We start from the raw sequence: 27,760 nt of genomic DNA, 5'->3' as shown, positions 1-27,760 counted from the left end.
CCCACGGACAGACCCCCGGGCACACGGACAGACCCCGGGCACACGGACAGACCCCCGGCACACGGACAGACCCCCGGGCACACGGACAGACCCCCGGGCACACGGACAGACCCCCGGTCCCACGGACAGACCCCGGTCCCACGGACAGACCCCGGTCCCACGGACCAGCAGGGCCCGGACGCGTAGAAAGGCCGCGATGGCGCAGGTCGTCTCCACCTGCAGTGGAAGGGAGCTCGAGAGCCGGAACGCCGGCAAATCCCACCGTGCGGGCTGAAGACCGCGCTCGGAAACAACCTCGGAGCCAACAAACGAGTCACAAAGGATGTTGTAAAAATACTCGAAGACCAGAAAACAGTTAGAGGACGCAACAGAGGCATTGTGGGTGAAGTTCAGAACTAAAAATGCTTACTGCATGGAGGAGACCCGAAACCTAGCTTCCCACCTTCAGGAACAAGAAAAAAAGAGCAAACTAAACCCAAAGCCAGGAGGTGCGAAGAGCCGCGAGGGCATCCGTGAGGGGCGGCACGGGTCCCCCAGCCCGGAGGAGCCGCGTCCTCGCACGTGGCCACGGCTCTACCCAACAGAGGAGAGGAGGCCGCCCCCTTCTCCGCAACAGCTCAGCCAACGAGGGGCCCCTACACTTCCCGCTCCCGGGGACTCCAGCGGACTCGGAGTCCTCAACAGCCCCCAACCCCTCCTTTCCTCCGTGGAAAGGCCGCCGCCGCTTTGTTCCCGGATTTGCCTTTATCCCATTTTGCTGATAAAGTAACTGTTCGTTTCATTTTTAAGTTTAACACTGGAAATAAAATGAAATATAGAAAGAACAAAACAAGTTGGTTGCACAATTCTTTATATAGACTGAGAAAAAACAAGACTCAAATTACTAAAATTGAAAGTGAGGGGCACCTGGGTGGCTCAATGGGTTAAGCCTCTGCCTTCGGCTCAGGTCATGGTCTCAGGGTCCTGGGATCGAGCCCCGCATCGGGCTCTCTGCTCATTGGGGAGCCTGCTTCCTCCTCTCTCTCTCTGCCTCTCTGCCTGCTTGTGATCTCTGTCTGTCAAATAAATAAATAAAATCTTTAAAGAAACAAATTTGGAAGTGAATAAGAAAACATTACTGGATTCTACAGAAATACAGAAAGATAAGAAAATACAATGAAAAATTAAATGCAACTATATTAGAAATCCTGGGAAATGGACACATTCCTAGAAACACACACATTACTGAAACTGACCCAAGAAGCAACAGAAAATCCAAACATGCCCCCTAATAAGAGACTAAATGAGTAATCAACAACATCCCACGGAAGGAAGGCCCAGGACCGGATGGCTTTGTGGGTAACCCCTACCAAAGGTTAAAGAATTAGCCCCAGTCCACCCCAACCTCTCCCAAAGAACAGGAAGGGACACCCTAGGACTCGCTCCGAGGTCACCATAACCCCGACAACAAAGTCAGACAAAGACATCGCCAGGGGAAACACGATAAACCAGTCCTTAAGAATACAGGTGCAAACATTCTCAAGAAAATGCTCGGGAATAGAGTCCAGCAGCATATTAAAATAATCGGGGGCACCTGGGGGCTCAGTGGGTGAAAGCCTCTGTCTTCGCTGGGGTCGCCGTCCCAGGCTCCGGCATCAGGTCCTGCGTCCGGCTCCCTGCTCGGCGGGTCTGCCCGGTAAAGAAACAAATAAATCATTCTGACAAACTCGGACACCACGATCACCGGCGTCTATCCGAGGAGGACGGGGCGGTTCGACCCACAGAAACCGCCTGACTGGCAGGAAGGGAAACGTTCAAGATCCCTTCATTCCGGGATTAGGAAAGACAGTGACAGGATGACCTGGGGGGACGCGAGGCCGAGTCGCGGCCGCGGAGTAACACAAAGGTCCGTCTGACACCGGCCCGAGCCGGGGCGGCCCGCTTCGGCCTTCCGCGGCGTCCGTCCCCCCGGCCCGGCTGCAGCGCGGAGGCCGGAGAAGGGTCTCCGCGCTCGTCGCGACCTGATGCGCGCGAGGCCCGCAAACCCCGACGACCCGCGGCGGCCCGCGGCGCTCCGGGCACGTCCAGTCCCGGCCGCGGCTCCGGCCCCGATGGACCCGCGGCCGGCTCTGTGCTCCGCGGGGACCCCGCGCCCCGCCGGCCCCTCGCCACGGGGTGTCGCCGGAGCGCGTGCGGCCCGAGCACAGCCCGCGGGCCGGACACCGCGGGCTGGACACCGCGGGCCGGACACCGCGGGCTCCACCGCCAGCCCCGGAGGCGACCGCGCGAGGGTCCCCGGCGGACAGCGAGGCCCGACGCCCGCCGGGCGCCCCCGCAACAACGAGCTGGAGCCGAAACCCCGCGTCCCGGCCAGGCCCCGCCGGCCACGCGCTCCGAGACGGGCCGGACGCCGCCACCCGCGGGCCCGGGGTCCGGGGCACACCCCGCCGCGAGGAGCGCTCGGCCCGGTCCGCCCGCGGAGCCCAACGCGCCCCCGGGCCCCGGCGTCCCGCGAACGCCGTCCGCGGCCCCGCGCCGCTCACCTCCGGCCTGCGGAGGAAGACCCCGGCCGGGCCCGCGCCGCGCACCGCGGCGGCCACGTTCCAGCTCCCGGCGGCCGCGGCTCCCCCGCAGCAGCGCCTTCCCGACGCCGCCAGCTCCTGAGCGCCCCGACGGCCCCGCCGGCCACGCCTCCAGCGAGGACGCTGCGCCCGCCCCGCCTCCGACCACGCCCCTCGGCCCGAGTGCCCCTCCCTTCGGCCACGCCTGCGGCCACACCCCTACCGGCCCCTCCCTTTGGCTACGCCCCCGCAGGAGCGCCCCGTCGACCGTGTCCCCGCACGCGGACGCCCCGCCCCCCCCCCCCCGACCCCGCCCCTGCACGCACGCCCCTCCTGTCGGCCACGCCCCCGCACGAGGACGCCCCGCCGGCCACTCCCCCCGACCAGGCCCGCGCACGCGCGCCCCGCCGGCCACGCCCTTCGACCACGCCCCCGAGCGAGGACGCCCCGCCGGCCACGCCCCCACGGCGCCTCCCGGCCTCCACGTGCCTCCGCCGCGCCTCCGCAGCCCCCCGCGGCGGGGGCGAGGGCGCCGCGTCCCTCCGGGTTCCCGCTCCCAGGCCCTGCCCTGCCGCCCTAGGCCCTGGGGCCCCGCGCGGCCGAGCGCAGAGCGGCCGATGGAGGCGGAGGCGCGGGCGCTGCGCGCCGCCGGGGGCTTCGGCCGGGCCCGGCGCCTGCTGGCCGCCGCCTCGTGGCTGCCGTGCGTGGGGCTGGGGCAGGCGCCGGGCCCGGGGCCGCCGCTCACCGCGCTGCCGCCGCACCACTGCCGGCCCGACCCCGCGCTGCTGCCCCCCGCGCTGCTGGACGCCAGCGCGCCCCGAGCCCCGGCCTGCTGCTGCGCTGCCCCGAGCCCGCGGCCCTGCGCGCGCGGCCGGCACTACGCGCTGCCCGGTGTCCGCCGTGCGCCCCGGCCCGCGGCGCCCCGCTCCCCTCCCTCCGCGCCCTGCCCGCACGTCCGCGGTCCCCCCGTCTCCTGCCCGCCGCCTGCCGGGGCTGTGCGCGGGGCTCCTGGCGGGGGTAGACGGGGCCGCAGGGGCCCCGGGAGGCGGGGGCCAGGCCTACTGGCGGCACCTGCTGCCCGCAGCGCGCCAGTGTGGGCGGGCGGCCTGGAGGAAGAGGCGTTCGGTGGACGGTAGGAGCGCAGGGCGGCCAGGGGGTCCGCGGTGCGTGGCGCTGCCGGGCCAACGAACGGAGCGAGCTGCGGCTTGGGGCCGTGCAGGGGTCGAACTGAGCCCCGCGGCCGGAGGCTCTGAACCCCGGCGGCCCGCAGCGCCGCGAGCCTTCCCGCCGCCCCCGCACCCCGAGGGGCCAGCTGGACGGGGGGCGGGCCACTTCAGGGGTCTCTGGGGGCGGCTGGGACGTCCCAGGCCCCTCTCCCTCGCCTCCGTCCCTCGGGCTGGGACCTGCCCAGCTGGGCTTCCCTCCCGGCCTCTGTCCCACTGCCCTGTCCCTGGGAGGATGGGCCCCAGCGCGGATCTGGGACAGGGTTGCGGCCTCCCTGCCTGGAGTCCTGAAACCGCCCCGGCTCCTCCTCCGCCGGCTCTGTCCCCGTCGCACCTGCCCTTCTGTTGGGACACAGACCAGGCAGCGCCCACCGGCTTCCACGAACGCTTGGTTTTTAAACTAGAAACTCGGTTGTAGAGGGACTCAAAGTGGTAGCTTAGGTCTGGGGACAAGGCAGGGACACCCCGGGGGGGGGCGGGGAAGGGTGAGACTCAGGTCAAGGGCCCTTGCCAGGAAAAGCAGGTGAGCCCAGCCCTCCAGCCTGTTCCCGGAGTCACTCTTGAGATGAGCAGGTCAGGGGGAAGTGAGGGCCAGGGCCTCGGCCCAGCGGTGGGAAGCTTAGACCCGTGAAGAGTCCCCTGTGGCTGCACAGAGGTGAGCGGGACCCGCCCAGAGAAAAACACAACAGACGTGGGGCTCCAGGAGGGTGTCCTGAGGACCCCTGTCCTTGCCCTCTGGGGCTTCAGACCAGGCATTGTTCAGATCTCAGCGGAGGACTGCCAGAGTCAGGAGGGTGTGCTGTGTGACCTTGAGCAAGTCGCTCGCCCGCTCTGTGCCTCAGTTTCCCCATCTCCAGAGAGGAGTTGGAGCAAGACCCCTAGGGCCCTTGGCAGCCTGACCCTCCGGGAACTCCAGCATGGGGGAGGGTGGGCCTGGCCAGCTCACAGGTGACTGGTGTTCCCCGTAGTGGAACGGCTGGAAGGTGCCCCTGGAGCAGATGAGCCACCGCCTGGGCTGGCTGCTGGGCTCGGTCTTCCTTGGTGCAGGCTGTGACCGGTGAGGAGCTGGCCTTTCCTCTGCCCTAGCTGTCCTCCCCTCGTGCCCTTCAAGGTCTAGCTAGGTCCCCAAGCCGTCTGACCCTCAGCCTCGCGTGTTCCCTGCCGCCTCCCAGGTTTGGACGTCGGGCTGTGTTTGTGGCCTCCCTGGTGCTGGCCACAGGCCTGGGGGCCAGTGAGGCCCTGGCCGCCAGCTTTCCTACCCTGGTGGCTCTGAGGCTGCTTCATGGGGGGGCCTTGGCGGGCTTTGGCCTGGCCCAGTACGTGGCTTGTGAGTACCGTGGGGTGCTTCTGGGGGGCACCCCCTCGTGCGAGGCCGGCCACTCAGCTGCAGGGCCAAGTCCAGGTGCTGGGGAGGCCCCTCTGACACTCCCACTGAGGACCCTTCTTGTGAAGGCGGGAGGGGCGCCATCTGTTCTGTGAGCTCTGCTGGTGGTGGGAAGGGCCCGGGCCTGGAGGAGGCTGTGACTGGTGCCCCTCGGCCCCGGACAGAGCAGGCTGTTTCTGCTCAGGTCTGGAGCTGTGTGACCCCCCTCACCACCTGGCATTCTCCGTGGCGGGTGGCCTCTTCTCGGTGCTGGGCACCCTGCTGCTGCCCGGCCTGGCCCTGCTTGCGCAGGACTGGCGCCTTCTGCAGGGGCTGAGCGCCCTGGTCACAGGGCTCTTGCTCCTGTTCTGGGGGTAAGTGTGGGGGTAGACAGTTCCAGAACAGCGGTAGAGGCCGCGTGTGTCGTAACCCTCCATGCATGTGGGAATGGGACAATGACCCAGGAAGCCATGGCATGTCGTCTCCCCCTGGGTCCTGGGCGAGGCCGTTGGCCTTGGCCAACCCTCCAGAGAGGACCCGTGGGCAACCTCACCCGACCCTGCAGGTTCCCATCGCGGTTCCTGGAGTCTCCCCGCTGACTGCTGGCCACGGGACAGCTAGCCTGAGCCAGGAAGATCCTGGGGCACTTTGCGGGAGCCGGGGGCGTGGACCCCGAGGACAGCTCGGAGGAGGAGAGCTCCCTGGCTACGGGTAACGCACCAGCCAGGAGAAGGGAGGAGAAGGCTCGGCCTCTCACGGGCGCCCCTCCTGTCCCTGGAGGCACAGAACTGGATATGCCGGCTGCAGGGGGCCCCCAGCCCCAGTACCACTCCGTCCTGGAACTCCGGCACACCTGCGTCGCCTGGAGGAACGGACTCATCCTGGGCTTCAGTTCGTGAGGAGGAGAGGGCGTGGGCGGGCCAGCGGTCCCGGAGCCTCCTCCCAGGCCGGGTCTTGGCCACCGGAGTCCCCAGGCCGGTCGCGCCTTAGCTCTGCGCTTCTTTCCTTCCTCCCAGGCTGATGTGCGGGGGCGTCTGGGCCAGCTTCCTGCGCAGCCTGACCCCGAGGGAGCCCACCTTCTACCAGCCCTACTTCCTGGGCGCTGGCCTGGACGCAGGAGCCAGCGTGTTCCTGCTGCTGACGGGGGACCGCTGGGGACGACGCCCAGTCCTCTTGCTGGGCGCCCTGGCCATGGGCTTGGCGCCCCTGCTGCTCCTAGCCGGGACCCAGTGTGAGTGCGCAGACTCCTCGTGGGCGGCTGAGGGTCTCACTGCCGTGGGGTGCTGGGGTCGGCCCTCTCCTGGGCCCACGAGAGAGGCACAGGTGTTGGGGTGACGCTGTGCCGCTTACTCCACTCACATCCACGCCATGTACCCAAACCAACACCGAAAGGATCCCACGGGAAGGGGCTCGATAGAAGGGTTTGGTTCAAGTAGGGGCGGCTAGGAAGCCCTGTCACGGTTCAAGTAGGGGCGGCTAGGAAGCCCTGTCACCCGCCACCTGGCACAGGGCACGTGTCGTGGGGAAGGCTGGGCAGCCAGGCCCCGTGGGCACCGTGGGAGCCTGCTCCTCCTCCCCAGACTTGCCAGAATGGACCCTGCTGTGCCTCTCTGCCCTGGGCCTCCTGGCTTCCCAGGCCGCGTCTGCCGTCAGCGCTCTCCTGGCCGCAGAGGTCCTCCCCACGGTGATCAGGTGCGGCTGCCCAAGCCCAGGCCCGGACTTCACACCGGCCCTTCCCCAGGGGCACAGGGGACCCTGGTCACAGAAGGGAGTGGAGGTGGCAGGCAGACTTGAGGCGGCCCCCAGAGAGGAGAGAATCCCAGGGGAACTGCCAGGTTCTCATTTCCTGATCCAGGGTGGGGAGGAGACCCCCCCCCCCTCCACAAACACTTCTGACTTTGGTTTTCCCGGGGCCCCCACACTGTGCCCCCGGCCCCATCCCCCGGTACACACCCCCCCCCAACGCCCCACATTCTCCCGCAGGGGGGCCGGGCTGGGCCTCGTGCTGGGGGCCGGCTTCCTGGGCCAGGCGGCCGCCCCCCTGGCCGACCTGCCCGGCGGCGCGGCTTCTTCCTGCACCACGTGGTGTTCGTCTCCTTCGCGGTCCTGGCGCTGCTGCTGGTGCTGCTGCTGCCCGAGAGCCGCGGCCCCGCGCTGCCCGTGTCGCTGCGGGACGCCGACCGCCTGTGCCGCGCCCCGCTCCGCCGCCGGGACCCGGCCGGCCTGCCGCCGCTGCCGCCCATCCCCTGCCCGGCGGGGCAGCCCCCGGCCCAGGAGAGCTGAGCGCAGCCCCCTCGGGCGGCCGTGACCCAGGGCCGGGTCCCCCCCCCCCCCGGGGCCCCCGCCGCCCCGCCCCCCCATCCCCCCCCCCCCCCCCCCGCCACGCCCGCGGTGTGCGCGGAGGATAACGTCAGCACCCGTGCAGCTTGGCGAACTCGCTGCTGCTTCCCGCGGCCCCGGGCCACCCGCTCCGTGCAGCTCACTCCCGCCAGCCCCACGCCCTGGGGGACAGCCCCGTGCAGAGGACAGTTGTGGGGGGCGGGCTGGGGAGCTGGACTCTGTGGGTCACTGCACGGCCCCCAGTGGAGAGAAGAGCACGTTTTTAATTCTGGGGAGGGGGGGCAGCTTCCTTCCACACAAAGATGAGGTCCGCGTAAGGGGCGCGACTGAGAGCAGAGTCGTCTGGTTCTCCCCAGGGAGGGGCCCTCCAGACTGTGGGGCCGTGGACCAGGGGCCTCCCCAGGAGAAGCAGGCTGCCCGAGAGCCTCAGGGATGGAGCGGGGTGCCCCCTGCCCACCTCTATAGCCACAGTGCCAGGCCCCTGAGGTCAGGCTGCCCGTCCTGGGAAGGACGTCTGCCGTCCCTGACCAGGCTGTGCCCTCAGCAGAGCAGGCACAGGTCTGATCAGAAAGTGCCTTTCCCCAGCCCTCGGTCCGGCCCTCACGGGGGTCCGTACAAGTCAGCCAGCCGGGCGAAGCGGGGGCCCCAGGCCCAGAGGTAGCTGTAGTCTTGGTCCTCGTCCCCCAAGCTGGACAGGATGGAGCTCAGCGTCCCTGCCATAGAACCGTCGCCCTCGTAGTCATAGATGAGCGCTGTGTCGTAGGGCGGGACACTGGGGTCGCTGTCTGCCACCTCCAAGCCCTGTGGAGAGGCCCCGAGCGCTCAGGACGCCTGCGCATTCCCCCCACCCCCAGGGGACCCTCCAGGTCGGGCAGCACCACAGAGGAAACTTGCCTGAGGCTCGGATGCTGAGAAGGGAGGGTCCCCGGAGTGGGGGGGGGGTCTGGGGGCACAGGCCTGAGCACGCAAGAGCAAGAGGGCCACCAGGACCCCCCACGCAGGCTGAGAAGACACTTCCCTCTGCACGGCTCTCCTTCCTTGGGGCCGGGATCGGGAGACCCCTGACAGCCCTCGCCCCTGTGGGACCACCTGCTTTTTCCTATTCAAAGGTTCTGCAAACGGTTCTGTCCCCTCCATCTCTGCTCTGCTCCCCAGGCCACACTCCTGGGACCTGCCCCTGGGCTTGTCCTAAGCGCAGGCATCTTCCTGGGGGTCCCTCTGACCCGGGTGCAGCACCTGCCCTTGTGTCCTGGGTGCCCCGAGCCGGGTTCCCGTGTTCTGCGCACCTCCTGCAGGAACACCCTGACCCCGTGCCCACAGAAACTACCGGGGTGCCTGGATTCAGGGACACCTGCACGCCCAGGCCCGGGGCGCACCAATGTCTCTCTGCCGGGGCTCAGTGGCACCTGTCCCAGAGCAAGGCCCTGCCACCCCCACTCAACCAGGCACACCACAACCCAGGGCCGGGCAGGCCACTCCTCTTCCAACGAGGCTTCTGCGGCCGTGGTACCCCCCCGTGTCTCAGCTTTGCATGGCTCTCAGATCCTCCCACGCTCCCCTGAGGCTCAGCCAGTGTCCCCGGTGACGGATCTGCCTCCACAGATGGCGCATGCACGGGGGGCCCACAAGGGTCCACGGGGTACACACGTGTCGGGCGGTCCCCACCGCACACGCATCAGTGGGGATGTGCGTGGCCCCGTGGCCCTGCTCCCCTCGCACACCTGCAGGGGCACCTACGTCATTGATGAAGTCGGCGATGTCAGCAGGGCTGGTGGGGAGCAGGCGGGGGGGCTGGGGGCGCACGCGGCTCAACGGGGCGTCTCGGCGCAGCGGCGGCCGTCCCAGGGGGTCGCGCAGGGCAGCCAGCTCTGCAGGGTGGCGCAGCTGGTTGATGTCATAGGCGTCCTGGGGACGAAGGGGGTGGAACGCAGCCCCGATCTATCACAGGTGGGCTTTCTGCCCCAGACACCTTGCCGGGGGAAGGGGTGCTGGGGACTAAGGCCTAGGAGGACCTGCGGGCCAGCTGGGGGGCCTCCTCCTGGACCGTGTGGGTGCCCCCCAGCCCTCCAGGGACCCTTCCCACCACCCCACCCCGACACCCCCAACCTGGTCCTCTTCTCCGCCCCCCTGTTCGTCGTAGTTGAGAATGTTGTCCCGGAGGTCGTCCTGCAGCCCGTGCAGAAATCCCTTGTCCGCAGACGGCCGCCGCGACCGTGTGACGAGGGCCACCGGCAGGGCCAGCACTGAGGGGGCAGGAGGGAGAGCAAACGGCAGGAGGTCAGGCTGAGGCCGGGCTGGCGTCAGGGGCGGCCCGCGGGCAGCAGACGTCAGCACGCAGGCACTCACGGAGGAGCAGGACGATGCTGGCCAGCATGATGACCAGGGCGCCCAGGCTGACGCCCGCGCCCCCTGCGTGCCGGGCCGCGGCCCCTGGCAGGCAGACCCCGTCCTGGGCGCAGCGGCACACCGTCACGTTCAGGGGCTGCTCGCGCTGCTGGGGCGGCTGCCCTGAGTCCCGGAGCAGCAGGCTGAGGCGGTGCAGGCCCTCTGGGACCTGGTGGCGCAGACGCAGGCGCGCGTGGCTCACTGCGGGGGACACCCAAGGTCAGCAGGGGCCTCCTGGCCGTGCCAGTCCCCACCCCAGCCCCACCCCTCCTTCCAGGGCCCCTCGGCACCCTCTGCTGCTGGGCAGGGATCCCGAGACCCAGGGCCTCTGTCTCCCCATCTGCCCACTGGGAGGGGAAACCAGCAGGACCGCGGTCATGGTGTGCGGTTCCCCCCCCAGGTCTCAGGTCTGGCCCCTCGGGATCGTGGTCGGGAGAGCTCACCATTAACCTGGATGAGGCTCCAGTTCCGGGTCAGCTCGGGGACCCGGGGACTCAGCTGGAAGTGGAAGGGGGCCCCGTGGGGGGGCAGGTCCTCATCTGTGGCCCCCAGGAGAAGGCCAGAGCCCTGCTCTGGCTTGCTGCACACGCTACCAGATGGTGGGGACAGCTCAGGGGCGTGGTCATTGACCTCCAGGATCTCGATGGACAGGGTCCCAGTGGCCGTGCAGGGTGGGGAGGCTGCAGGCGGGGGAGGCCTGGTGGGCTCCTTGCTCTGTCAGAGCCCACCGCCCACCCTCCACGTCTGCTCCATGGAGGGCCAGCTCTGAGCCCCGGGGCAGGGGCAGGGATGCCCAGGCCGGATCAGAGGGCCCGGGAGCCCAGGCACAGGCGCGGCCCTCACCATCGTCCCGAGCCAGGATAATGGCTCTGTACCAGCCGTCCTTGAGGAAAGGGGACGCGGGGCTGAGCACTCGCTGCGTCTGGACCCAGCCCGTAGCTCCGTCCACTTCCAGCCAGTCCTCTGGGTCGTAGTCCTTGGAGTAGCTAGTGGCCGAGAAGGGGACAGAGTGCCCTGTGCTTACACAGGACCCCAGGGGTGCGGCCACACTTCAACACACTCACACGCAGCACACCCCTGCATGCACACACACGCACACACACTGGAAGCACACACAAGCCCCTCCGAAGCCACTCCTCCAACGGCCCTGAGCCCGTGCTGTCTGTCCCAATCGACAGACAAGGAAACTGAGGCCCGGGGCCATGGCCACTAGGGGCTACGGCCAGGCTCAACGCCGGAGCGTCATGGAGACGGATACGCAGGACCCTGTTGGGAGTGAAATCCGGACTCTGAGACACTGACCCGGAGGGGCACCAGCTGGCCAGAACGGACAGGGCTGGCACTGGGGCAGGCGGGAACAGCATGGGCAGCCCTGCCTCACGGGACAAGTTCACAGCAGCAGGCACACACACAGGCCGTGAGGCCCCACGGACCCTCAGGAATGCGCACAGACAGACGAGCCCTCCGCCCTCAGAGCAGGGTGGGCCGTGCTCTTGGCCCTGGCTGGGCAATGGACCAGGGGGCCCTGCGCTCCCTCTGCCTTGCCCTGGGACCCCCACCTGAGCCTCTGTAGCTGCTGGGTGTCAGGGTCTTGGGCAGAGAAGGTGGCCACGGGGGTTCCCGGGAGCGCCCCCTCGGGCAGGCTGGTCCGCAGCGGGTTCTCCTGGAACACGGGCGCCTCGTTGACGTCCTGCACTTGCACGTGGATCCTGGCCCGGCCCCGCTGGGCCCTGGGGGCCGCCGCCTGCAGGGGAGCCTCGTTCTGCACTGCCACAGTGAGGTCGTACTGGTCCCGGCGCTCGTAGTCCAGAGGCTGGGGTGGGGGGCACAGAGCTGAAGTCGCTGATGACTCTGGCCCCAGAGGCAGCTACGGGCAGGGCGAGGCCCCCACAGGGGTCCTGCTGCCCGCCCCCCGTCTCTTCCCCACAGCCCCTTTCCCTCCTCCTCTTTAGCCCTGGGAAATACAAGTGATTCGGGACCAAAAGGTGTGAAGAATGATGTGACAAACAGTAAACACTCGTCACTCCGAACGAGTCTGCTCGGCGCCGTGTCATCAGCGGCCCGTGCTTCGTGCTTGGTGGCTCCCTGGGGACACCGGGAATAGCATCCGGGAACGGAGAAGGCTCTGGCGTCCGGGGCTAAGTTAACCTTTGCCGTCAGCTGGCTTTAAGTGAAAGAGGGTCCTGGAGGACCCGAGCGGGCCGCCTCTGTGGCTCAGAGCCATCAGGAGCAGACAGAGAGCTTCCTGAGGAGAAAGGAGCTCCCGGCCCGCGTCCACCAAGCCCGGCCCGTGGCAGCATCCGAGCGCACGCACATCTCTGTGTGCTGGGCTCCCGGCCGGCGGACCCAGGTACGGTCTGCGCCCGTACACGTCTCCACGCCTGAGCAGGTTCGGTTCCCTAAATCCAGAAACAGCACACAGGCGGCGGGGGCGCCCCTCCTGGTCCCTGTGCCCTGGGGTCAGCGTGGCCTGAGCCTAGAGCCCTAGCGTTCCCGGCAGCCCAGCATTCCGCTCTCTCTGGAGGGTGCCCCGGACAGGGTCCCCGCGCTCAGGGCCAGCAGCAGACCCCATTGGGAGAGCCCCGCACTCACCTTCACCACGGACAGCACACCCTCGTTGGTCTTGGGGTCTGTGCGGACAGTGAAGTGTCCGCTGGGGTCGCCCTCCAGGATGGTGAACCTGGCCGCCCAGTTGGGGGAGCCTGGCAGGTCCCTGTCCTCCACCTCGAGCCTCCCCACGTCCACTCCGCTGACAGCCTCTGTGACCTCCATGAAGAACTGTGGGAGCCCAGCCCTCGTGACTGCCAGGGCTGTGGGGGGCGGGGAGGTACTCCGGGCGGGGCTGCTCCCCCCGGTCCCCCCCAGCCAAGTCTGGGGCCCACCCAGCCCTCCAGGGGTTCCCAAGAGCCCAACTCTGTGGGCGCAGCTGCACGCCAGGCACCCGGTGGTCCGCCTTCCCCTGGGGGGCAGGGCTGACTGCTCCCTCCCGCACAGCAGGCCTGGAGGGAAGGTTCCTTCCTGCTCCCCAAGGGCCGTGTCTCCCCAGGGCCTCTCTCCCAGCTCCTCCGACCCTCTGGCTGGGGTTTCTGCCTCAGCCACACAGGGCTCCTTCTCCAAAACCTCCCGTCTCTCGAAGTCCCATGTCCCCGCCAGGAGCCCAAGGAGGGAAGGGCGGTCCCTAGCAGGGGTGTGGACGGTGGCCCCACCTCGTCCTCCGTGAACCCAGGGGCGTTGTCATTGATGTCCTCGAGGGTGATGATGGCCGAGGCCGTGGCAGTGAGGCCGTCTCCAGACATGTCCGCCACCTGCAGGGTCAGATTGTACACGGCGACCACCTGGGGGCATGGGACATGCAGTCAGGGGCCTGGGGGGTGAGCAAGGAGCCCTCCCAGGAGAGCCCTGTGAGCACCTGGAGCCCCAAGTGGGCCCCAGCGCCCCACCCTCTTCCCAAGCAAAAGGGGCCAACTGCTTTCCAGGTCTGACCACACCACTGCCGACCCCACGCTCTGCCCCAGCCTGGGAGGGGGCGAGATGTCAGTTACCAAGTTGGACACGATCCACAGGGCACCCTGCTGCCTGCTGGAGGCTGAAGGGCACCAGCAAGCTGGGTCACTGCCCTGAGGAGCCAAGTCCAGAGGCAGGGAGAGAGACAGACCCCTAAGATGTCCTAAGGCTGTGAGGGACCAGACAGCTGTGCGGGTGGCCATGGGGAAACTCCCGGAGGTATCAGAGCTGCACAGAAGGCCAGCAGCGAGGGGCCCCAGAGGTCTCCCCAGAGGAAGGCTATACAAGAGTGGCCCCAGAGCGTCACTGGTCACTGTGTAGCCCCTTGCAGGGCTCTACCCGAGGCTGGAAAGCCCGAAGGCTTTGTCGGCAACGAGGCAGGAGAAGCTTCTGGCAGAACACAGCCTGAGGACTTGTCAGGGCTGGCGTGGCTCAGACGGCCTTCCAGAGCCTCCGTGGAATGCACCCTACAACCAGCCAGGGGCAGAGGTGTCCCAGCTGAGCGTGTGCTCCGAGCCCCTGGGAGCGCCTGCAGGCAAGGGGGGTCCCCTCTGCAGCAGCGGGAGGCAGCTGGGGCGGGCAGGGCTGGGGCGGGGGCCCATTGCAAGTGAGCTGCCTGTGTCAGGCTCAGACGGCCAACAAGGTGAGCAAAGATAGGTCGGGGGGCCCTGGCTGCCCCGGCCCCCCAGCATCCGTGGCGGCACCCTGGGGTCTCACCTCACGGTCCAGACCCACTTGCACGGTGCGTATGTCCCCCGTGTACTCATCAATGCTGAACACCTGGGCACCGCCCTGCTCTAGGATGGAGTAGCGCAGGGCTGCATTGTCGGTTTCCGGGTCGTCAGCATCTGTGGCCTCGGCCCTGGTCACATAGGTGCCTGGGAAGACAGGGACGCACGGCAGCAATGCACACGGGCCAGCCCGGCCCCAGGGTGTGTCCCGACACTTCCCTGTGGCCCACCACGCCAGGTCCAGCCCCCCATTCGGCCTGCACAAACTTGAACACTCAGGCCTCGCAAGGAGGCCTGTGTGACCCAAAGAGCTGACACCCATGTCCCCCAGACACGGACACAGCCCAGGAGGGGGCGAGAGCCCCAGGTCAGCTGGGGAGAGCCGGCTGGAATCCCTGAGGCCGGCCCCAAGGAGACAGAGGCCACGGGAACTCATGACTAACAAAGGTAGAGAGACATGTATGTACAGGCGCGAGTGGCACACACAGCACACAATACACACGTGCGCACATCTGTGTACAAGGAAGCACCTCGCCCAGCTCTGCCAGCCAGAAGGGCCAACATAAGCCTCCTGCTGGCCAAATGTGGGACAATTTGGGCATCAGAGTGATGTTTGTAGCGAATCATAACCCACTGAAGGAATCAGACTCCGAAAGTCCAGAGAAATTAAAAACAACAACAACAAAATAAAACACGTAACATACAATGGCACATGCATATACAGGGGTGAAGTGCTCCCATAGACCGGAGAGCCCACTGACAAAGGGAGGAGACACCCCGGAGGGAACCAGGGTCTCCCAGCCCGACGACAAGAGCCACCAGCAGATGCCAACATGGCTGGGGGAAGTTTAAGGAGTAACAGGTACTTGCCCAGTTTCAGAGTACCTTACAAAAGATACCTATTAGTTACAAAGGGAAAAAAATAAAAATCACAGTGGAGAAGCCTGGCAGACGCGTTCTTACGAGGCAGATCAGAGTCAACGTCTCCAGGGAGGGGACGTGGGTGCCTCCTGATACACGCACCAAGGAGAAGGCAGCATCGCCCCCGTGCGAATCCCGAATCCAGCCACACAAACCCACACTTTGACAAACCCATGGTCTTCAAGTAATAGTCTAAGTGCTTCACAGTGTCAGTGCCAGGACCCGGGAAACTACAAATGCTGCGGGAAGAAACTGAAGACGACACAACGAAATGGCAACACATCCCAGCTTCATGCATTAGGAGACTTTAAATACATCTCTAAGATTTTGTGTGTGTGTGAACCATGATACATCGTACGTATGAGCCACATTTGATACATTGTACGTATGTGCACAGGAGCCACGTATGATACATTGTATGTAACATTTTTATATGTTTAAATACATTCTTTTTTTTGGGGAGGGAGAAGCAGAGGGAGAGAGTCTCGAGCAGATGCCACACTCAGCGTGAAGCCTGACCCTGGGATCATGACCTGAGCGGAAGTCGAGAGCTGGAGGCTTCCTTAGCGGACAGCCACGCCGGCGCCCCGGGAGGCTTACTGTGGGGAAATGTCGGTACTACCTGAAGTGATCTACAGATTCAGCTCGATCTCTATCAAGATCCCAAGGACAATTTCTTTGCATAAGCAGAAAAACCTCTCTAAAGTTACAGAGAATCTCAAGGAAATCCAAATAACCGAAACAATCCTGAGAAAGAACAAAACTGGAAGCCCCATAATTTGATTTCAAAATGACTCCAAAGGTACAGCGACCAAAACCGTGTAGTGTGGCCATGAAGACAGACGATGGAAGACAGACCAATGGAACAGGTCAAGTAATTTTTGGCCAGGGGCCGAGACCATTCAAGGGGGAGCAGAGCAGTCTTTCCAACAAGTGCTGCGGGAAAGCATGGCTGTCCCCTGCGGAGGAACGAAGCCGGACCCTTGCCTCGTGCCGTACACACAAATTAACTCCAAGGAGATCGAAGACATAAACGTGAAGACCCAGAACGGTTACGCTCTTGGAAGAAAACAGACGGCAAACGTTTCACGACATTGGATTCAGTAAGGATTTCTGGATAGGACACCAAGGGCACAGGCCCCCAAAACTAGACACACTGGGCTCGTGAACATTGTCAAATGCTGCGCATCAAAGGCAATCCCGACCACATAAAAAAGGTAATCCACAGCATGCGAGAAAACATTTAGAAACCCCGTAGATATATCCGTAGATGTCAAGGGATATGCAGGCTACACAGAGAACCCATAAAAATAAACAACGAAAACGTGGCAAAATTCAAAACCGGGCAGAAGACCTGAAGAGACATTCCTCCCAATAAAATAGACGAACGGCCAATACGGACATGGAAAGAGGCTCCACATCGCTCGTCAGGGAAACGCGTACCCAAGCGACACCCCCTCGCCTGTTAGGGGGCACACACCTGTCAGGGAGCCTACTGCTGAGAACGACCACCTGAACAGCAACCCTGGCAAGGACGCGAGTGCGTGGGGGCCCCTCGCGCTGCTGGCGGGGGCGAGCGGCCCAGCTTCCAGGGCAAACAGCGCGGCCGTCCCTCGGCCGTCACTCACGGTCACCACGTGGCCCAGCAGTCCCACTTCTGAAAGCGGAGCCTGGAGACCTGCTGGCGCGTTCGTTCCCAACAGCAGAATCCACAAGAGCTAAAACGTGAAAGCAGCCCAGGTATGCGCCTGCGAGTGAACGGGCGAGGCGTCCGCATAACCCAAGGGCATTCAGCTCGAAGGAGGAGGGAGGTCCCGGCGCCACAGGAAGGACCCGGAGGACAGTGGTGGTCTGCGAGACCAGCCAGTCGCAGAAGGACAGGACGGCAGGATTCCGCTGGTAGGAGCGCCGTGGACAGACTCACGGAGGCCGGAGCGCCCGGGAGGAGCGGGGCTGGGGGAGGGGCAGCGGAGTTGGTGTTCGATGGGGACACAGTTCGGGAAGGAGGAGAGCGCTGGGGACGGCGGGGCCGCCCGTGCAAGACTCTCGTACCCCTGAACTGTCCCTCAACACCGGTCAGGACGGTGACGTTTGCACGCATTTGAGCACAGCAAAATTTTCTTGGAAAAAACCGTCTGTGGCTTAAAGAGCTCACGGCTAAGGAGCGCGGCGGACGGGCCGTGCAGTCCCCGCTCGTGACGGGCGCGAGCCGATGCGGCGCAGAACCGCACTGGTTCTGAGTCGGGCAGGTCGGCCGGGGCACGAGGTGAGGAGGCATCCGGCACCCGGCGCGCCCAGCCCCTCCGAGGACAGGCGTCCCCGCCGGCGGAGCAGGGCCGGCCGGCAGACGCGGGAACTGGATCCGAAGGCCCAAGGCAGACTGTGGACGACCGCGGCGGCTCACAGTCCAGGGGGCCCGCACTAGGGGGCTGTGCCCACGGTCAGGTCTTTTGTGCCGGCCCCGCAGCGCTCACAAGAAACGGGGGCGGGGGTGCAGGAGGAAGCCTGGGGCGCGGCCCTGTGGGTCAGGCAAGTCTCCCTGAGTCCGGGGCAAGGAGACCTGGCCACCCACTGACGCTCGGGGGTGCGGGGGAGGACGCCGCCCTGAGCTGGAGGGACAGAACCCCAATAACCCTCCAGGCGGAAGGCTCGGGTGCACAGGGACCAGCCCCTGCCCCTGCCCCAACAGAGCCTCGGCGGGTGCCACGCAGTGCTGGTCACCCTGGCAGGGGGCAGCAGCCGGACGGACGTCCTCCGGGCACGGACCCCGCGGGGCTTGCTGAAGCTGACAGTGTCCGTACCAGAAGCCCCAGGCCGGGGAGACCGACTCCGCCCGCTGCCGCTTCCCCAGGCCGAGCCATCCTGCGTTCGCAGACGTCTGCGACCTCCCTGCCTCGCTCGGGGCTTCCACGCACAGAAGAACAAGAGACTGTCCTCAGGGATCCAAGAGCCAGGAGCCGCCCACCCAGGGCCCGGCCAGCGTGCAGCCGCCAACGCGCAGAGCCGCTCCGGAGAAGGGGGACTGGGGATTCGGGAGACGGGGGGACCCGCCCCCTGCTGTAAAGGCATCCCCGGGCTGAAACCCTTCGTATGTGTCGGTATTAACTTCCCGACACTGAGTGTTACGCTGTGCCGAACTTATTAGGGCGAATTCTTTGAGGGTATCCGGTCTGCACCCAGCAGCCCAGAAAAGACGGAGACAGGAAGGAAAAAAAGAAAAAAACAGTTTAAAGCAAACAAGATAAACTTCACATCTCTATCGCTGTACTTTGCCACTCTCATGCAAGTCTCAGAATATGCCCGAGTAGCAAGAAGTAGGGACGCCTGGCTGCGTCAGTTGGCGACGTGTCCGACACCTGGTGTCTGCTCAGGTCACGTGCTCAGGGTCCTGGGATCCAGCCTGCATGGGCTCTGCACAGAGTCCGCTCAGGGCTGTCCCTCCCCTGCCCAGGGCTCCCACAGTCTCTCTAAAGTGAATGAATCTTCTTAAAAGTAGAGATCAAAGATTATTTTATGTCTTCAAACACGAAAACTGAGATGAAGTAAAAGAAACGCGAGTGGCCAAGCAGGCGCCCACCTCCCACGAGCCCACGCTCCCTGCTCAGGCGCACGGCTTGCCCTGCCCGTGCTTCCACCCAGAGCCCTGGGAGCGGGGCGGGAAGGAGGAAGGAGCCGCTGTTTGCAGTGACGTCCGTCCCGCCTGGGACGGGTCAGGCAAGCGAGGCCATCCCGTAAAGACTCGGGAAGGACGGAAGGCTTGTTTGGGATCACAATGTCGGACTGGAAGCGAGGAGTGGGGTGACTGCTGGGGGGGGCAGGTTTCCTTCTGGGGGGCAAAGCACTCTAGAACTGGCCGCAGGGACCCGTGCCTGTGCCATTGCCACGGACCCGTTCCCTCCGTGTGGAGCGAGCGGCTGGGCCACGAGGACTCAGCCATCCCGGAGGCCTCTCCAGGGAGACGTTGGGGGTTGGGGATTCGTATTGAAATGGGAAGTGACTTGAGGTGACTTGTGGAACGTCCCTACTCCGGAAGCTCTGAAGGATCACAGAAAGTGCTGCTGGAAGGACCCCCGGGCCTTCGGACGGGCCCAGCGCCCCTCCGCCCCAGCTCCCCCTCACCTGGGACGGCCCCCTCCAGCACCCGGGCCATGAACGCCTCCTGCCGGAAGACGGGCCGGTTGTCGTTCTGGTCCACGACCACGATCTCCAGGTCCGTGGGCTCCTCCAGCGTGGCTCCTCCCCGGTCCAGAGCAAAGGCCCGCAGCTAGCCAAGCAGAGACCAGGGCTGCTGGACCACCCCAGACGAGGGTGGTCCCTGCTGGACCACCCCAGACGAGGGTGGTCCCCACCAGGCCGAGAGGAGGAATGACAAGTGCCGACACAGGGCTGGAAAATGCCCCCCAACAGAGGAGAAATGGCATGGGGTGGGGTGTGCCCACGGCAGGGGCAACGTCCCTGTCCCTGAAGGCCAGCCTGCTTGCCCACAGCTTCTCGTCTTGCCTTGGCTGCTGGGAAGCTCCCGGCTGTGCTCCCTGCGAGACCGAAGGCGCACTCTCCCCAGCGCTCCCACCCCCTCCCTTCTGCCAACTGGGTTAGGCTCCTCTTGGAGCTTAATAAGTAGAAAACACTTGAAATGAAACCACGTCCCACACTCTTGGAGAGAGAGGGCAGGATCATTTCCAGGTGAAATCACGGTCCTGGAAACTCCCAGGAGCCAAGAGCTTGTTCTTAAGATCTGAGCGCAGGAAACCTCAAGTTGGAAAGTCTCCTCCCCCAGGACAGATTCCAGCATTTTGGAGAGACGGGGCTGGGGAGGGCTGATGACTCCGCGGCCTCCCTCTGCAGCCTCCTCCTGGCTTGGCTCTTCTCTTCCCCCGCCAGCCTTTGTCTCAAACCTCACCCGCAGGGGGTCAGTCCTGTGCCACCTGCCCCTGAGAATCAAGGCACAGCTGCCGTTGGCTACCATAGGATTCCTCACAACACCCCACTCCCACCAGACGCAGCGGGGCTGGGGGCAGCGCTGCCGTGGGGGGTGAAACCACACCAGGGTCCAGTGGTGTTTGCTGGGAGGCTGACAGCCTCCCTGGCAGGACCTGGCAGGACCAAGCACGCCTTCCCGGGGCCTCAGTTTGTGCATGCTCATCTGTGCGATGGGAATATAAACCCCAACACCTTTGTGCTTCAGGTTCTAGTCCCATATCCCTGTGCCTACCTCCTCATGAAGGACACATGCCCTAATGTCCCAACCCTGGGCCCAGGAGCCCGATGGAAGGCCCTGCTTCCCGCCAGCCCTCCCCACAGCGGGCCCCACCCGGAAGCGGTCTGTCTTCTCCCGATCCAGCATGGCGTTCAGGAACACCTTCCCTGTGAACTTGTCGATGGAGAACACGCCCTGGGGCTCCTCGTCCACACCAGGACCCTGGATGCTGTAGATGACGCTGCCCAGTGGCTGCTTGTCCGATTTGATCTGCCAGGGCAGAGCATGGGCTGGGGAGATGCCACGGAGGCAGGGTCCTGCCCCCTCCCAGCCTCAGCCCCTCCCCCAGCTGGGGGGGGGGACAGCTCCGCCTACAGCCCCACAGGGCACCTGTCCCCAGTCACACAGCTTCAGGGGCCCATGGGGGACAGCCCAGCCTCCACTCTGCCCAGGACCCCCCTGGCCCCTCACCTGCACCAGGGGGTACGGGAGGCGCTTGTGGTTCTCGGACACACTGATGGGGGGGATGACCCAGGCTCTTCGCACGCGGCCCAGCGCGGGGGCCCGGCGCCAGGGGTAGAGGGTACTGGGCCTCCTCTGCCGAGGGACCCCCAAGGACAGGCCCAAGCTCTGCAACACAGAGGGAGACAGCGGTCAGTCACGTGGTGTGCGGGCCAGGCCTCCGGGAAGCCCACCATCAGAGCCTGAGCTCGTGGCCCTGGGAGCCCCTGTGGCCCGGCACCCGTCTCCTGTCCTCGCGTGGGAGCTGCTGGGACCAGGAAGGCCCCGGGCCTGAGTGTTTGCCAACCGGCGGGGAGACATGGAGGCTGCTCTGTCCCATTCGTCCCCAACAGGCCCAAGGGAGGCTCCCAGGGGAGCAGGGGGTGCTCAGGGGCAGAGGCAGAATGGGAAGCAAACCAGCCGCTTGGAACAAGCTGCGGGAGGGGTTCTCCCAGGGACATTTTGTGCGAGAAGACTGTGGTCAGCCGGGTGGGGCCAGCAAGAGAGGCGGATGCTGGGGGTGTCTCTCCCCGTGTCCAAGGCTCGATCGGCCAGAGCTGGGCCGTGAAGGCATCGAGCAGTCCCCCCGGTCCTCCGCGAGGCTTCAGCTGGGTGCCCCGGGCTGACCACGCCACCGCGCCTGTGTGGAGAGAGAGTGTGTGGCCTCCACTCACAACACTTCCAGGAGGCGGGCCTTGGTGCTGGCTCTTCGGGGGTCCACAGGGGCTGCCCCCAGGGGCATCTCCTGGCTGCTCCGGGGGAATGGAGACTCAGGCCCCCATGCGGCCGCCCCCGGAGCATGGAACAATGCCACACCCACACCCTGGTTCCTGGAACCCCGGGAGGGCCCCCCTCCCTCTCCACACGTCCAGGGAACTGGGGTGCCTGGGCCTGTGGGACTGCCAAGGGAGGGTATGCCATATGGACGCCTCCCAAGCCCTACCTCAGGCCAGGCGTTGGGCTTGGAAGGGCCATGAAGGAGCAGGGGAGGAGGGGGCACCTGTGGTGCCGAGACTCTCTCCAGACCCGCCATCCGCTCTCGTGGCGACCACAGACAGGCCCGCTCCCCCAGCTCAGAAGGAAAACGGTGGCCCGGAAAAGGCACCTGTCCCGTGACTTACGGGCAGAGCCGGCAGCACCCCAGAACACACCCCGAGCTTCACATCCCGGGACGGCCCTGGTTCAGCTCTGTGGTCTCTGCAGCAGGGTCCTGGACAGTGTGGGCTCGGGCACTGTGGCCGCCTGGGCACCAGGGTATCCAGGGGCAGAGTCTGGCTGGACTCGGATCAGAGCTGTCAGGACCCGGGGAGGGGTCCAGGGGGGCCCGGGGGGAGGGGCTGGGTTGGTTGCAGGAGAATGTCAGCGACGCACTGTCCACTGGTCACGCCCACCCACACGACAGCACCTCGACAGCTGCCTCCTGCCCTTCCCCAAGCCCAAGGCAGGCCTGGCCAGATGGGGGTCTGCAGATGGACACCCCTGCCCAGACACCAGCCCTCGGTGCTCTGGGGATGTCCCTAGAAGCTCTCAGGCCCCACTGAGGGTCTCCAGGCCCCTGGGCCCTTCTGGAGGGGCGCTCTCTCCTGCTCAGGTGGACAATGTTGGCTCCCAGGGCACCTCCAAGGGGGCGGGTGTGCTCCGCGGCTGCACTTTGTCTCCTCAGCCCCTTGAGCTCACCCCCCAGCTGCCGCCTGGGGCCACACAGTCCTCAGAGGGGCATGGGATGGGCTGGCCTTGTGGCTCGGGAGGGGGCACCGGTGACGAGTGAGGGCGGCGCTTTGGGGCGGGAAGGAGACGCCGGCTGCCTCCACTCTTCACCTGGCCTCCCCTGCACCCAGCGAGGCTTTGTCTCGGCCCAGGGCTGGCCCACAACGAGTTTGGACACACTTTGTAGGCAAAACAGCAGGAACGTTCAAGAGACCACTGATCTCTCCTTGGGGCCCCAGGCCACCTCCTCAGTTCTGGAATCCTTCTGCCTCCCCATCTGAAATCCCAGGGGCCGGGCCTGGAATCCAGGGAGCAGTGAACACGGATTAGAGAAAGGACAGAGCCAGGGCCAGGCCCCCAGGCTACCCGCAGCCTGACAGATGGCAGCGCTGGTCCCAAGCCTGCCTGGGGTGGCGGGGGCTTCTCGCCAAACCCAAGGAGCACAGACCTCTTCTATGTCAGCATGCTGTTCCTGCCAAGTGGAGACCTGTGTCATCACGCTAGCCAGCGGGCACAGGGTCTGCTTCCCGAGCGCCCCGAGGCCAGCACAGGGCATGGCATCCTCCCCGTCCTCCAAGCTCGCTTCCTGCCCCTCCCCTGGCCCTCTCTCAGCACTCACAGCCCCTGGGCATGGATGAGGGCTGTCTCACGTCCAGTTCCCCAGAGCGGAGCTCAGAGGGCCTGAGCCGTTGCTCAAGCCCACAGAGCCGGAGAGCCGGAGAGCTAGGGCACACAGCAAGCCGCCCAGCCTCCACGTGGAGATGGGGAGCGGAGAGCCCTGGGGCGGCAGGGTCGGGGGGACAGTCCGCACACAGTCCTTGATCACAGGCTCCTGGAGGAACAGTAGGTAGGGGACGCACTCTGCCCCGTCCAGCCACAGAGCCTCCGGCTGCCCCCTACCCCTGTCTCCACCAGTGGCCTGGGCTGATGCTCTGGGACGTCCACCAGTGTGCTGTGGGGCAAACGCGATCGCGGCACAGCCCAGGGGTCCTGGGTCCCAGGCTGTCCAGGGCCCAAGTCCAGGAGGTCAGCAGAAGCCACAGAGCCTTGGCAGGGGCCCCTGCCCAGATCAGAGGCTGCGGTGGGTGGGGTGGCTAGGCTGGGCCACAGCCCACTTCCGGCTGTCTGGGGCACTCAGCTAGTCTCAGTCCTCCTGTCCCCTTCCCAGAGGACGTGGCTAACTGCGGGAAGACCCAGGAGCCACCTCGGGATCATGGCACATCTGGTGCCAGGACAAAGCCAGCTCACACAGACCCCAAGCACACAGACAGAGGAGGAAGGCTGCCACGGAAACACCACGGAGTGGACATGGACCCACCTGCGCTGTCCACCCTCGCCGCTGCCCGGGTCGGGCCAGGGCCAACCGGTGTCGTGGACCCACTTCCCCACTTCCCCCAAATGATGCACGACAACACCCCGTGCCTTCCCCTTAACCAAGCCCCTGACAGCAGTCTGCAGGCTCTAAAGACACCCAGACCATTGTCCCCTTACTGGGCCGGCCCCCAGCCCTGACGCCGGCCCAGGGGCTCCTGAGCCCTGAGCTTCCCACTGCCTACTGTGGGAGTCCGCGCTGCCTGGGTTCAGCCGACGGCTCTCTGCTTCTCCCCCACATGCCCCTGGCGGGCTCAGCACATGGAATGAGAAGGCACGGCCCGGTCTCCCGGGGGCCTGTGAAGCAAGCCGACGCTCTGCTGCCCTGGGTGGCCACCCTGGGTGGAGAAGCTGCTGACCTGGGGCTGGGGGCCTGGGTGTCAGGTCAGGAGAGCCTGCTTTCTCTCCCAGCACTGCTGGCCTCTAGGGGCCCCAGCTGTTCCCTGAAACCACTGCTGAGATTCAGAAGGCAGGCGCCAGGCCTGAGCTGGGGGCGGGGGTGGCACTGCCTCTGTGGCCCAGCTTCCCAGAGCCCCGTCCACTGCGGTGACGTGACTGAATCCGGGGAAGGGAACGTCTCCTCTTGTCCGGTGCAGCCGGGTTCTGGGGTTAACCCGACGCCTGGGGGTGCACAGGCCCCTCCCACGCCAGGTTTCTCGAGTTCTGGGAACCAGGCCGGAGGACTGCAGCCTGCTGGAGTGTGGCTAGGGTCTGCACTTCCCACCAGCTTCCCAGGCCCGAGCCCCTTCCCCCCAGGCTGGAATCTGGACCACCCCGTTCCTGGATGGCCCGGCAGGCATCAGGCATGCCAGGAATGGGCCCAGCTGCTGCCCTGGCCACAGACACCCCTGCATGTCGCCCCTACGTTCCCCTGCAGCTGCTGCTTCAAAGGAGGGGTGAGGGGCACAGCAGCGGGCTGCTGGACAGGGCCAGCTGTTGGCCTGGCCTGCCCTCTTACTGCGGCCCACACCACTGGGGGCCCCAGGTTGCCCTGCCCGCCAGGGAGAGGACAGTGGTCCCAGAGCCGGCTTCCCTCTGCTGCCCCTGTGACGGTCACACTACTAGGGGGATGATGACCCGTCTCCATGCTGGAGAATGTGGCCCCATCTGCAGCTCGGGGCTCTGTCCCATGTTGCCCTGGAGGGTCACACTTTGCCAAGTCCCAGGAGCACAACTACACCCTTGTCTTCCTTCCAGAAGCCACATGTCTCACCGGACCCGCAGCTTAGGTCCCCTCCAGCAGGTCATGGCTTTGCCCTGGATCATCTGGGCTTCCCCATCTCTCCATCATACTCAGGTGGGGTGGGGGCCCAGGGCTAGGCACCGTGATGAGGACAGCGTCAGCCTGTGGAGGCTCTGACTGGCTCTGAGAGCACACACTAAGCCCACTGGCTGAGATTTTAGGGGACCCAGGCAGGGAAGGGTCATGCCTTGTCCAAAATCACCTATAAGCAACAGATCAATGCAGAGTCCTGTCCCCATGCCCCCACCTAGGGCTCCCCCGAGACAGCTCTGCCACGCCCAGACTGGCCCGCCATGGGGGCTCACGGAGGCAGAGGAAGGGGCACCAGGAACAGCCGTCGCCTGCCATGTGGCTGGACTGGACAAACCAGAGCTGCGCCGGGTGGGGGCGGGTGGGAAGGGTCCGGGCAGATGCTGGTGCTAACCTGAGCCACGCTGAATGCAAAACTCGAGTGGCCCAGCCGCAGTGGCTGATCCCCCAAATCCCTAAGGCCTCCAGCTGTGGGGGAGGGCGGTCATTCTGCCATGGCTCCGGGGAGGGGGGAATCTGTGAGGGGACTACGCCCCTCCCAGCAGCAGAGTTCTCCTGGGGCCTGGTCAAGGGTTCACACCCCAAACCCCAAGCAGGACTCCAGCACGTCCCATGTACTGGGCCCAAAGGCAACGGGGGGTGGAATGCTGTTCCCGTGGGGGGTCCTGAGAGGTGTGCAGCCTTCTGGAATGGACCTCAGTGTTGGGGGGGCATAGGGTCCTGCAGGGGGATGCCCAGAAGACCCCCAGCGCAGCGTGGCCACCAGCAGAGGGCTGGAGGAGCACAGGGGGTGCCAAGCCAGCCGGCCGCCGGCAGCCCAGGCCCAGAGGGGCTGCTGTGGAGAGGGTCGGGGAGGCTGAACGGCCGGGGCGGCGGGGACTGGAGCCGGGGGACAGGGTGCCCTGAGGGACCAGTGGCTGGGGGGTCAGCCGACGGGCACCTGAGCAGCTTTCAGCCAGAGCTCTGTGGAGGCGGGAGGACCCCAAGGCCTCCAGAATGGGAGCTGCTCCCCAGCGTCGGGCACTGCGGTTACCTGTGGGCGCGTGTGGCCTAAGCCCTGCCACGTGGACACTAAGGCCTGGCGTGATGCACAGCGGCCCCACCCCGGGCTGGCCCTGGTCGCGGGCTGGGACCCTGACTCAGCCCCGTCCCCCTAGGCAGGCCACAGGCTCTGCTCCCAGGCCCAGCCGAGTGCCTGCCGGGCCCCAAGGGCCACCCGGGGGTGGGGTGCCCATGCTGGGGTGGGCAGCGGCCTGTTCCTTCCACCCACCCTGCTCCCCCAGCAGAGGGAGGGGGGGGGACCGGGGGGCCAGCAGTGTGGGGGTGGCCGCCATAGGTCCCGGGGAGGGGCTCCTGAGCACTCCCCCAAGGGCCAGCGGGTTCCAGAGCTGCCCCTGCCTGCGGCGCACAGGGTGGGGGTGTCTCGGGCTCCAGCCACGACCAAGCAGGGTCATCTGCCAGCTCGGCGGGGTGTGGTCAGAGCTCAGGGCCCCCCAGCAGGGCTGCTCCCCCGCCGCCGGCGCTCACCAGGGCACCTCCGGGAAGGGCCGGGCGGGTGGTCTCCCGCGGCCCCCCAGCTTGGCGGGCCGGCCAGTCGGGGCGGAGGCGGTGACCCTGCCGCCGGAGAGCCACTCGCCGGGCACCCACCCGGGACTCCTCAGCTCATGGGTCCCCCCAGGTGGCCAGGGCTAGTCCGACAGGGCAGGGGGCGAGGGACCCCGCGCGGCCGGACGCCTTACCTGGGCCAGCAGCCCGACGGCGAGGAGCAGCGCGACGTCCATGGGCCGGCGGAGCAGGGGCCGAGTGTCCGGCGTCCCGAGGCGGCCTCCTGCTCCCACACAACCCGGGCTGAGTGACAGCACAAGTGCGCGGGCGGGGCGGGGGGCGCCCGAGTGAGTGACAGCACGTGTGCGGGGGCGGGGCCTGGACGAGAGTCAGCACGTGGGGGCGGCGGGGGCGGGGCCGTGTGGTGGAGCGACAGCTGTGCCTCAGGCGGTCAGGGGCGGGGCCTAGGCTGAGTGACAGCTCGTGTGCGCGGGGCGAGGCGGGGCCTGGACGGAGAGTCCGCAAGCGCGCTTGGCGGGGGCGGGTCAGGGGCGGGGTCTAGGCTGAGTGACAGCACATGTGCCCGGGGGCGGGGCCCGGGCTGGGAACAGGAGGGCACGAGCGGACGGGGGGGGGGGCGGGGGCGGGGCCTCAGCTGAGTGACAGCACGTGCGCACGGGGGGGCGTGGCGAGGCTGGCCAGAAGCAGCCCGGAGGGCGGGCCTGTAGAGGTCGGGCGTCTGCGGTGGGAGGCAGAGCTCCCCCGGGTCCAGCGGTGACACAGGGAAGCCTGCCAGGGTGGGGGCTGGGCTAGGAGCCGGAGTGGACTGAGTCACTCATTCCTTCCTCTTTCCTGTTGTCGCCCCCGAATGCAGCAGGCCCACTCCTGCCTCCGGGCCTTTGCACTGGCTGTTCCCTCTCCCTGCGGTGCTCCTCCCCAGGCTATCCGCCCCCCCCCCCACCAAGGCACGTTGTTGGCCGCCTTGAGGGCTCTGTCTAGAGGCCACTGCCACTAGACACTGCCATGCACCAGGCGCCCCGCGTCTTAGGGCACATTCTCAGGGCTAGCACAGAGCAAGGTCCCGCATAAACCTAGCTTGGGGTTAGCCCTCCCCACCCAGCCGGAGCACTTCCTTTCCTTCCTCCTCTGGCTTGCTGGG

At 66.2% G+C, this 27,760-nt stretch overlaps 2 protein-coding genes and 1 long non-coding RNA gene across 4 annotated transcripts; 1 reads left to right on the top strand and 2 right to left on the bottom strand.

Moving 5' to 3' along the window:
- Nucleotides 1–845: 845 nt before the first annotated feature.
- Nucleotides 846–2,596, bottom strand: LOC132004819 (uncharacterized). The gene is made up of 3 exons (XR_009400653.1): nucleotides 2,523–2,596; nucleotides 1,574–1,668; nucleotides 846–1,055 (listed from the first exon to the last, which is right to left on the bottom strand). It is a non-coding gene; the product is annotated as an uncharacterized LOC132004819 (long non-coding RNA).
- A 561-nt stretch (nucleotides 2,597–3,157) lies between these two features.
- Nucleotides 3,158–7,409, top strand: SLC22A31 (solute carrier family 22 member 31). The gene is given in 10 exon segments (XM_059381646.1): nucleotides 3,158–3,493; nucleotides 3,562–3,672; nucleotides 4,732–4,820; nucleotides 4,936–5,090; nucleotides 5,332–5,500; nucleotides 5,692–6,021; nucleotides 6,143–6,357; nucleotides 6,707–6,818; nucleotides 7,110–7,183; nucleotides 7,186–7,409. Coding segments are annotated over 10 exon segments (1,815 nt in total).
- Nucleotides 7,410–7,709: 300 nt separating this feature from the next.
- On the bottom strand, nucleotides 7,710–27,021 carry CDH15 (cadherin 15). 2 transcript variants are annotated; one of them, XM_059383913.1, is made up of 14 exons: nucleotides 26,796–27,020; nucleotides 20,676–20,834; nucleotides 20,319–20,474; nucleotides 19,127–19,271; nucleotides 14,073–14,233; nucleotides 13,058–13,186; nucleotides 12,444–12,629; nucleotides 11,411–11,664; nucleotides 10,695–10,837; nucleotides 10,295–10,531; nucleotides 9,813–10,052; nucleotides 9,573–9,709; nucleotides 9,204–9,371; nucleotides 7,710–8,267 (listed from the first exon to the last, which is right to left on the bottom strand). In XM_059383913.1, the coding sequence occupies exons 1-14, from the start codon at nucleotides 26,835–26,837 to the stop codon at nucleotides 8,067–8,069; spliced, it is 2,358 nt and encodes a 785-aa protein (XP_059239896.1). In that variant the 5' UTR covers nucleotides 26,838–27,020; the 3' UTR covers nucleotides 7,710–8,066. The 2 variants fall into 2 exon arrangements, with proteins under 2 accessions (XP_059239896.1, XP_059239897.1); XM_059383914.1 differs by lacking the exon at nucleotides 10,295–10,531 and having other exon boundaries at nucleotides 26,796–27,021.
- Nucleotides 27,022–27,760: the final 739 nt, after the last annotated feature.

Source organism: Mustela nigripes, chromosome 17, assembly GCF_022355385.1.
Source record: "Mustela nigripes isolate SB6536 chromosome 17, MUSNIG.SB6536, whole genome shotgun sequence".
NCBI classification, from domain to species: Eukaryota; Metazoa; Chordata; class Mammalia; order Carnivora; family Mustelidae; genus Mustela; species Mustela nigripes.
This window is presented reverse-complemented; position numbering and strand designations above follow the sequence as displayed.